General features: G+C 57.7%; 1 protein-coding gene across 1 annotated transcript; it reads left to right on the plus strand.

Moving 5' to 3' along the window:
• Positions 1 to 1,264: 1,264 nt before the first annotated feature.
• Positions 1,265 to 8,835, plus strand: MARCKS (myristoylated alanine rich protein kinase C substrate). Its single transcript, XM_072739301.1, has 2 exons — positions 1,265 to 2,029; positions 4,862 to 8,835. Exons 1-2 carry the CDS (start codon positions 1,928 to 1,930, stop codon positions 5,786 to 5,788), a joined length of 1,029 nt encoding a protein of 342 aa, XP_072595402.1. The 5' UTR covers positions 1,265 to 1,927; the 3' UTR covers positions 5,789 to 8,835.
• The last annotated feature ends 1,884 nt before the right edge of the window (positions 8,836 to 10,719 follow it).

Consider the following 10,719-nt stretch of genomic DNA (forward strand, 5'->3'; position numbering starts at 1 on the left):
CCCTACAATAAGCAGAAAATAAAGCGGCGTGAGAATCCCGAGCCCGCGGCCGCAGGCACTTGCCCACTTGCCCGCCTCCCCAGGCGAGTAGGGGCCGCGCGGTGCGAGCGGGGACAGGGTCTGCTGGGGCAACGGGCGGAAACTTGGGGAGCAAAGACGCAGGCGGGGGGGGGGGTCAGCAGGCTGCAGCCTCGGCTTCTGGCCGCCTGGTCGCGCACAAGCAGCGCCGCGGACTTGCGTGGCGAGGGGCGCGGGTCACACACACACACACACCCCGGGAGCCGGTGCGCACCCCGAGCCGGACCTGCAGCGCCCGGGGCTCCGCTTGCCGCGTCTCCACGGGGCGTCCTCGCGGCTGCCCGCCCCGCCCCCGGGAGCTCGCCCGCCCGGGCACACGCACAGGCACACGCACACGGACACGCACACGGACACGCGGGCAGAAGCGGCCCCCGCGGCGGGCTGCGAGCGGATCACACCGGCGCGGCAGGGGCGCACCCCCCGCGCTCCGGGCTGCCCCCGTCTGGGCAGAGCAGCGCGGCCAGGCCGGGCGGGGAGGCGACGCCGACTGTTAGGATCCTCACTCTATAGTGTGCACCGCGGCGGCGGCGGTGGTGGGCGCGGGGGGGGGGGCACTAACTGCGAATGGCCGGGGGTGCAGTGGGTGGGGGTGGGGGGGCGAGTCAGGAGAGTCGAGGAGCGGCGCAGGCCAACATGCAGCGATGGCAACTCGGTGCGGGCGCCCGGGCTCCTCGCCGCCTTTGCACCTTCCACGTCTGGCCTACAGACCTAATTCCAGCTCGAGATGTCGTTTGATGAAATTCGATCTTCGTGGTTTAAATGCCTTTCAGCGGGGAAGGGGTGGGGGGAGCCGATTTCACGTTTGCGACCGTTAAAAAGAAAAAAAAAAACACATACACACATGCAAAAAAAAAACACAAACTCGGTGCAGGATCCGTGAAACCGACATGGAACACGCCGCGCACGGATCCCAGCCATTGTCCCCAGCACACGCACACGCACACGCGCACACACAGACACACACGCACATAAACACACGGGGAGGCTGGGGGAGGGGAGCCAGACGCGGATATAGACCGACAGGAGTCAAAGCGAGTCAAGTTAACGCTTTCTCCGCCCCCGTCCGCAAGCACCCCCTCCTCCTCCTCCCCATCCTCCTCCCCATCCTCCTCCCCATCCTCCTCCCCCTCCCCCCGCGTTAATTAATTCCCAACAAAGCAAGCCAATCAAGGGATGCATCCTCATTTCCAAGCAGAGGGAGGCGAGAGGCATGCATTTTTTTAATCGATTTATTTATCTGGGGGACGTTGATTCTGGGTCCGAGGGCCGATTTTCAAACCTTTTGCAAAGCGCGGCTCCATTGTTCGCCGGGCGCGCAGGCCCCGCCCCCTGCTTTGTGTGCGGCGCGCGGATTGGCCGGCGCGCGCGGGGGCCGCGTCAGCGCCCGCGAGCCCATTCATCTGTGCACTTGGGCGTTGGACCCCGCATCTTATTAGCAACCAGGGAGATTTCTCCATTTTCCTCTTGTCTACAGCGCGGCTACAAATCTGGGATTTTTTTTTTTATTACTTCTTTTTTTTTTTTTTTTTCTAAAGAAAGGCTACACTTGGGCTCCTTTTTCCGTGCTCGACTCTCTTCCTCCCCCTTTTTTTTTTTTTTTTTTTTTTTTTCCTCCCTCCCTCCTGCGCTGCTGCTTTTTTAGCTCTCGGACTTCAGGTTTTTTTACCCGGAGTGTATTTAGCCGGTTCTGTCCTGTCCTCTCCGCCACCCCCACTCCCCCCTCCCTCCCTCCGGTGTGTGCGCCGCTGCCGCCGCCGCTGCCGCCGCCGCTCGCCCCGTCGTCGCACCAGCCGGAGGCTCTTTGTTTCCCCCCGTGGATCTGTTGAGTTTCTTTGTTGGAGGAGCCAGCATGGGCGCCCAGTTCTCCAAGACCGCCGCCAAGGGAGAGGCCGCCGCCGAGAGGCCCGGGGACGCGGCCGTGGCCTCGTCGCCCTCCAAAGCGAACGGCCAGGTAACGTCTACCTGGGATGCGGGCGGCCGTCCCCGGCGTCCCCGCCCGGCCCCGACGCTCCCCCCCCCCCCCGGGGTCGCGCCCGGGGCGCCTTCGGCGGAGGGAGGCGCGCGGCCGCGCTCGGCCGGGAAAGTTGGCTGGAGGCGGCCGCCCGACTGTCAGCGCGTCCGGGGGCGGCGGGGGCGGAGGAGCGGGGCGGGCGACCCCCGCGAAGGGTCGTGCAGCCGCGAGCGGAGAAGTGCCAAGGGTCTAAAATGGCGTGATCGGGGCTTGGAGCGTGACGGGCTGGGGGCTGCCCCCCCCGGCCGGGGCGCGTGTGCGCTCGGTGGGCACAAAGGTGTCGGGCCGGCTCCCGCGTCTGCGCTCGGGGCTGGGTCGCGCTCGACGTGGCCGGGTGGTGCCGCGGGGCTGCCAGGCCGGGGGCCGCGGGGGGCGGTCATCGTGCGGCTGCCGGAGCGCGGGGCCGGGGGCTCCCCGGGCGGCTTTCCCGCGGGCCTGCGTCCTGCCTTCCGCGCCCCCCCGGCTGGGCACGGCGTCCCCGGGGACGGAGGGCTCCGCGGGTCCTTGCGGAGCCGGTGCCCGCGGGCCGGGGCGGGCCGGGGCTGCTGGTGCGCGCGGCGCCGCCGGGACCCGAGGGGGGAGACCGCAGCTCCCGGGGGAGGCCGTGGACCCTGCTCCGGGGGGAGGCCGTGCACCCCGCTCGGGGGGGAGAGACCGTGCACCCCGCTCGGGGGGGAGAGACCGTGCACCCCGCTCGGGGGGAGAGACCGTGCACCCCGCTCGGGGGGGAGAGACCGTGCACCCCGCTCGGGGGGAGACCGCAGCTCCGCGGGAGGCCGTGCACCCCGCTCCGCGGGGTAGGCAGGTGGGCGCGCGAGGCCGGCCAGGGGCGGCTGCTCCGCCAGCGCCGGGCGCCCACCACGCCTCTTTTCCTAGAGCGGAGGCCGGTGGCTTCGCCTCCTCCGCCCCAGTGGGCGGGCGAGCTCGGCCGAGGGCTCGGAACCCGTGGAACGTGCAGAAGGAGCCGCCGTGGCGCGCCCGGCCCCGCCGACCCGAGGGGGGTGGGCGCGGAAGCCGAGGCCCGGCCCCGTGGGCGGCTGCGGACCCGGAGGCCGCGGGGCCGCCCGAGCTTTGTTTGCGGGCTCCGGGCTGCGCGCTCCGGGCCCGGGGGCGCCGCGGCCGGCGGGCAGGGCCGGGCTGGGCAGGGCGGGGGACCCCGCGGCCCCGCCCCTCGCTCGCGCCCGCCCGCGCCCAGCCCCGCGCCGTGGAGCCGCAGCGCCCCCTGGCGCCCCCGAGCCCTGCGGGGCGGGGGCCGTGCGCGCGCAGGCCGGGCCGCTGGCTGGAGGCCGCGCGCGGCGCCCCCGGGGGCTCGGGGTTTGGACGCCCTCCAGGGCGTGGGGCCCGGGGGACCGCGCGGCCCGGCCCGGGGCCTGCGCCCTAACGGCGCCCCGAGCATCGTGTGTTACGTGGCTCATGTTCGTGCGGAGCCCGGGAGGCGGGGGCTGCGGTGGGCGATGCGCCGCTCCCCGTGCGCGGCCCGGGCGCCGTGGGACCGTAGGGCGTCTGCCCGGCGCTCCCGGCTGCCGCCGCGCCTCCAGGGCGCCGCCCCGGCCCTGCCCCGGCTCCGCGGAGGGTGCTTGTCTGGGCAGGCGACGCCGCCTCCCCGGGGCGGGGTGCACGGTCTCCCCCCACACCCCGGAGTGGGGTGCACGGCCTCCCTGAAGCTGGGTACAGGACCTCCCCGGAGTGGGGTGCACGGCCTCCCTGGGGCCGGGGTGACAGCCTCCCCGGCGCGGGGTGTACGGCCTTTCCCCGGGAGCAGGGTGCACGGCCTCCCTCCTGGGGCGGGGTGCAGGGCTTCCCTGGAGCTGGGTGCAGGACCTCCCCGGAGTGGGGTGCACGGCCTCCCTGGGGCCGGGGTGACAGCCTCCCCGGCGCGGGGTGTACGGCCTTTCCCCGGGAGCAGGGTGCACGGCCTCCCTCCTGGGGCGGGGTGCAGGGCTTCCCTGGAGCTGGGTGCAGGACCTCCCCCCACCCAGGGCGGGGTGCACGGCCTCTCTCCTGAGAGGGGTGCACAGCCACACACCCCCAGCAGGGTGCACGCTCCCCCCGGAGCAGGGTGCACGGCCTCTCCCCCACCCCAGCAGGGTGTACGCTCCCCCCAGAGCAGGGTGCACGGCCTCCCCCCCACCCCAGCAGGGTGCAGGGCCTCCCTGGAGCGGGATGCACGGCCTTCCCCCCTCCAGCAGGGTGCACGCCCCCCCCAGCGGGGCGCAGGGCCTTCCCCCCCCAGCTGGGTGCACGGCCTTCCCCCCCCAGCTGGGTGCACAGCCTCCCCCCCCAGCAGGGTGCACGCCTCCCTCACCCCCCAGCAGGGCCTCCCCGGGGCAGGATGCACGGCCCGCTCCCAGGAGGGTGCAGGGCCTCCCTGGAGCTGGGTGCACGCCCCCCTCCCTCCCAGCGGGGCGCAGGGCCTTCACCCCCAGCAGGGTGCACGCTCCGTCCCCCCCCAGCTGGGTGCACAGCCTTCACCCCCCAGCAGGGTGCACGCCCCCCCCCACTCCCCAGCAGGGTGCACGCCCCCCTCCCTCCCAGCGGGGCGCAGGGCCTTCCCCCCCAGCAGGGTGCACGCTCCGTCCCCCCCCAGCAGGGTGCACGCCCCCCTCGCCCCCAGCGGGGTGCAGGGCCTCCCCGGGGCAGGATGCACGGCCGCCTCCCAGGAGGGTGCAGGGCCTCCCTGGAGCTGGGTGCACGCCCCGTCCTCGTCCCCCCCCAGCGGGGCGCGGGGCCGCCCGGGCCGCCGAGTGACGCTGCCGCCTTGTGTGCCCGCAGGAGAACGGCCACGTGAAGGTGAACGGGGACGCGTCCCCCGCGGCCGCCGAGCCGGGCGCCAAGGAGGAGCTGCAGGCCAACGGCAGCGCCCCGGCCGCCGACAAGGAGGAGCCCGCGGCCGCGGGGAGCGGGGCGCCGGCCGCCGAGCAGGAGGAGCCGCCCGCCGACCCCGAGGCCGCCGCCGCCGCCGCCGCGCCCGCCGACAGGGAGGCCGAGGCCGAGGCCGCCGAGCCGGGGTCGCCGGGGTCACCCGCGGCCGCCGAGGGGGAGGCCGCGTCCGCCGCGTCGTCCACGTCGTCGCCCAAGGCGGAGGACGGCGCCGCGCCCTCGCCCAGCGGGGAGACCCCGAAAAAAAAAAAGAAGCGCTTCTCCTTCAAGAAGTCCTTCAAGCTGAGCGGCTTCTCCTTCAAGAAGAACAAGAAGGAGGCGGGCGAGGCGGAGGCCGACGCGGCGGGGAGCGCGGCCGCCGACGGCCGCAAGGACGAGGCCGCCGAGCCGGGCGCGCAGGCGCAGGCGCAGGTGCAGGCGCAGGTGCAGGCGCAGGTGCAGGCCGAGGCCGCGGAGGCGGCGGGGGAGGCCGCGGAGGCCGCCGAGCCCCGGGCGGCTGAGCAGGCGGCGGCCGGCGGCCCGCAGGAGGCCCCGCCCCGCGAGGCCGCCCCGCCCGAGCAGCCGCCCGCCGCCGCGGGGCCCGGGGAGGCCGCCGAGCCCGGGGAGGCCGCGGGGGAGGCCGCGGGGGAGGCCGCGGAGGCGCCGGCCGCGGGCCCCGAGCAGGAGGCGGCGGCGGCGGCCTCGGCCTCGGCCGCGGAGGAGGCGGCGGCGGCCTCGGCCTCGGCCACAGCCACGGCCACGGCCACGGCGGCCGCGTCCTCGCAGGAGCCCCAGCCCGAGTGCAGTCCGGAAGGCCCCCCGGCGGAGGCGGCCGAGTAGAGGCGCCGAGCGCCGAGCCAACCCGAGAACTCTTCTCCCCCGCCCCCACCCCCGTTCGTTTGTTGGAGTGGTGCCAGGTACTGGTTTTGGAGAACTCGTCTACAACCAGGGATTGATTTTTAAAGATGTCTTTTTTTTTTTTTTTTTTTGATTTTACCTTTTTTTTTTTTTTTTTAGTGCAGCAAATTCTGTTCCCCCCCTCCTCCCTCCCCCTCCCCCCCCCACAGATCCCATCTCACATCATTCTGTTACCACCATTCCAACAGGTCGAGGAGCGCTTAAGCCACCTTCCTCCGCCTTGTGTGTCTCTTTCGTTTTTTTTTTTTTTATTTTTTATTGTTTTTTTTTTTTTTTGCATCAGTATTAATGTTTTTTGCATACTTTGCATCTTTATTCAAAAATGTAAACTTTCTTTGTCAATCTATGGACATGCCCATATATGAAGGAGATGGGTGGGTCAAAAGGGATATCAGATGAAGTGATAGGGGCCACGAAGGGGAAATCTCCAGTGGTGCGTGACATTGCCAAGAACAATGTACCACTAGAAGCGATGGTGTAAAGGCTTAGTCTTTTTTTTTTTTTTTTTTTTTTAAAGAAAAGTTATTACAATGTATTTTGTGAGGCAGGTTTACAACACTACAAGTCTTGACTAAGAAGGAAAGGAAAAAGAAAAAAAAAAAAAAACACCAATACCCAGATTTAAAGAAAAAAAAAAAAGATCATAGTCTTAGGAGTTCATTTAAACCATAGGAACTTTTCACTTATCTCATGTTAGCTGTACCAGTCAGTGATTAAGTAGAACTACAAGTTGTATAGGCTTTATTGTTTATTGCTGGTTTATGACCTTAATAAAGTGTAATTATGTATTACCAGCAGGGTGTTTTTAACTGTGACTATTGTATAAAAACAAATCTTGATATCCAGAAGCACATGAAGTTTGCAACTCTCCACCCTGCCCATTTTTGTAAAACTGCAGTCATCTTGGACCTTTTAAACACAAATTTTAAACTCAACCAAGCTGTGATAAGTGGAATGGTTACTGTTTATACTGTGGTATGTTTTTGATTACAGCAGACAATGCTTTCTTTTCCAGTCGTCTTTGAGAATAAAGGAGAAAAAAAAAATCTTCAGATGCAATGGTTTTGTGTAGCATCTTGTCTATCATGTTTTGTAAATACTGGAGAAGCTTTGACCAATTTGACTTAGAGATGGAATGTAACTTTGCTTACAAAAATTGCTATTAAACTCCTGCTTAAGGTGTTCTAATTTTCTGTGAGCACACTAAAAGCGAAAAATAAATGTGAATAAAATGTACAAATCTGTTGTGTTTATTTATGTTCTGATAAAGTACCGAGACCTCTAGGTCTCAAGGATAGTTTTGAGGAACATCTCGCATGCCATCAAGAGTAAATTTTCTTGTGGTTTGTAATCTGAAGTTTCCAGACTCTGAAATTCATAATGAGCAGTGTCAGATTACACGCAGGAAGGAGTCCCAGCCTTCCGTGTCTGTTACCATTTACCTGCATTGACGTTGAGTTTTCATTTAAAAAATTCAAGTTATTTTTATGGTAGTTCTATAGCATGTCAGAATGAACCATTTAATACAAAAGTGGTGTGACTCCCCCCCCCCCCAATCCCCCCAAGACCATTTAAATGTCATGTGAAAATCTCGTAAAGTACGTTTTCGGTCATGCCGGTCCAGAAACCTGAGCGAGAGTCTATTTAATCCGAGCTGCAGACGGGCCACGAAAGCGGCCAAATGTGTTTCAGAAATTGACGGTGTATTACCTGCCATTGTAATTGATTAGTGCTTGGCTGATTTCCAAATACTGCTTAGATTCTGTGTTATACCTTAGGAAAACAGGCTTATGTAAAGAAGTGATGGTGGTGAATGGGCAGTGTTGTCAGTTTATGGGCCTTTAGTACTTGCCTCAATTCGATAGTTGCGAGTGGTTGTTGTTTTTTTTTAATCAGTAGTGTGTTAGTCTCTTGTTACTCAAAGGGAAAAGATAGAGAATGATGCTTCCTTCTGTAGTAATGATCCTTACCAGTTTCACCTTTGCTCTTACCACCGCATAACTGGATTTATTTTTTTTTTCTTCACTGGATCCTAAACTGGATTGAATTTGAAGGTAAAGGTGTGTATCAGATACCATTACTTCATGAAAGGGCGAAGGAAAATAGTTGACGCACACCTCTGCTGTTTTTGAGCAGCACGCCTTGTGTAGGGTTCACGGTGGGACTGAACCACATTTGTGACAACCGAGCGCCAAATCTTAAACTCCTTAGAAAGGTACATTAGCTTTTGACATGTGCTAATAATTGGAAGAGTAGGTCGTATATGATAGTCCATGACCTCTCCTTACCAAATACCCTCCCCACTACTAAAAATAGCATTTGGAAAAGTATGTACTTTTAGTTGGGGTGTGTTGGTCTTGAAGGATGTTTGAAAGTTCAAAGTCAAATCTGGTAACCAAAGGACTGCTTTATAGGGTCTTTCCAACCTCACCAACTTTTTCTCAAATGCCTGCTTGGCCAAGTACAGGGCCTACTATGTGGGAGGACTCAAAAAAATTGATTTAAAAAATTAACTTGTGAGTAGTCAAAAATACTGTGTAGCCAATTATATTGCTAGGCTTGGGTGTTTTGTTTGGTTTTGGTTTTGGTTTTGGTTTTTAACAGCTGGAATTAAGATGCATTATTTTGATTTTAATTGCCTAAAACACTTTGGGTGGTATTGACGGAGTGGTGGATTTTCCACCAAGCGATTAAATGAAATTTGACATATACCTTTTCATCCAAAGTTTTGTACATCACATTGTTTTCTAATGGAAAAATGTTAATATGGCTTTTTTGTATTACTAACAATAGCTTTGAGATTAAGGAAAAATAAATAACTCTTGTACAGTTCAGTATTGTTTATTAAATCTGTATCGGCAGTATGTATAATGGCATTGCTATGGTTATAAGATACTTCCTCTGGATTATAATAATCATTTGATTCAATTCCTATTGCTTGTAAAATAAAGTTTTACCAGTTGATATAATCAAGCTTGCTAAAATAGGATTTTTTACAAACTTAATTTTAAAATGCAAATTTTAGAGAAAAACTTAAAATTTTAAGGGTTGGTGGTAAGTATGACTATTACTCCATTTAAGGGATTTGGAAGGTATGCTTGACATTATGTTTAGGATATATAATCATATCCACTGAAGGTGAGTTCTCTGTTAACAAGTCAACAAACATCGTGCCGATAGGTCTTGATAATATGTTTGAGAAAGAATGCAGTGTGTCTACATATTCCTCTCATGTATATAAACAATAAAATTTTGCAATTAAAAATTTGGGGAAAAGGTGCTTTTTGCATTCACATACTTTGGGAAGGGGGGGCCGTAGTTTAACATAGTTAAGTTTGCTTTCAAAATTAAGTAATTGGTTAAGTGACAGGGCTACTAGCTTTTATCTTTCCTTTCATCATTCACTGTGCAATTTTGAGCATTTTTTCCCCTTTCCACTTCCCAGCCATATGAAAGCGCTTAAAGCAGGATGTATCAAACATGAATCTTAAAATGCTTTCAGTCCATAGATATTCCAGTCCTTGCTGGGGATTCAGGTTCCCAGCACCCTTTACATCCGACAGTGCCATTTTAAAAATGGGAAAGCAAAACTATATATTTTTTTATGTATATTGTATTTTATTTTATGTACCTGAAAAGAGTGAGAAATAACTGATCCCTAAGATACTTCTATCTACAGTTCCTCTCAGCTGCACAACAGCAACTTTTTTCTTATTTTATTTTTAAGTAATCTCCACCCAACCTGGAGCTGGAACTCAGAAGCCCAAGATCAAGAGTCACATGCTTTACAGACTGAGCCCGCCAGGTGCCCTTCAACAGCAACTTTAAAACAAGAGCAAAATACCCCATAAGATCTAGCGGTTGCAAGTATCTAATTACTGCAAAATTTCTAGGAATCCTAATAATCTCAGTTCTAGTGTTTTGGTAAAATTAGAATATAAGACTTTTTTAAGTAGGACTGGTAATTGAAAAATAGGTATCTTCGTCAATTGCTGTTAATTACAACTCCCCTCATTTCTGGGAAAGGTGAGAGGCGGCAGGACTACCTGTCACTTACACTTCAATACAACACATTTCCTTTGAACCCGTTACGTTAGCATCACAGGCTGTCTTCCTAACAAGCGGGACGCTGTTCCTTAGGTTTGAAATGTAAGGGACTGGATGTGGTGCTACAATTCTATACCTGTGTACTGGGGCGGGGGTGGGGGGGGGGTGGCGATTCTTGGGGGAGTTACAAACTGGCAGTGTAAGAAAGCTCTCAAAGCAAGCCTTAGGTCAAACGATATACCCATATTTTGGAAAGCACCAACCAATAGAAATAGAATGAGAGTCACATGTGACTTTAAACTTTTTTTTAGTAATCACATTAAAAAAAAAAAAAAAAAAAAAACTAAGATCAAGCATGAAACCAATAACCCCAGGATCCTTTACATGTAATCCACACCAAACTTAGTGACATATTTCACTTTTTTTTTTTTTCTTACCAAGTCTGTGGAATCCGGTGTATTTTACACTGACCACACACCTCGGTTTGGAGCGGTCACATTTCCAGTGTCCTCTGGTCACATGCGGCTACCACACTGGAGAGCACAGGTGTGAAGAGCCAGCGTCTGGGAGTGCAGGAGGGAGGAGGCGTGTCGGGGCAGACTCGGCAAAGTGTGGCTTACGGGATGAATTTCATGAGCTTCAGGGGTCCAGCTTCTGAGCTAACATGGAAGGTTTTTTTTTTTTTTTTTTCTAAATTCCAAACCATTTTAAGCAGTTAATACGGCGTTGGTGTTATCGATAAACGTGAGATTCCGATTGGGCTTGGTGTACGCCAAACCATGTGCCCTCCCCCTGCCCCGGGTCGG

This window comes from Vulpes vulpes, chromosome 1, assembly GCF_048418805.1.
Source record: "Vulpes vulpes isolate BD-2025 chromosome 1, VulVul3, whole genome shotgun sequence".
NCBI lineage: Eukaryota > Metazoa > Chordata > Mammalia > Carnivora > Canidae > Vulpes > Vulpes vulpes.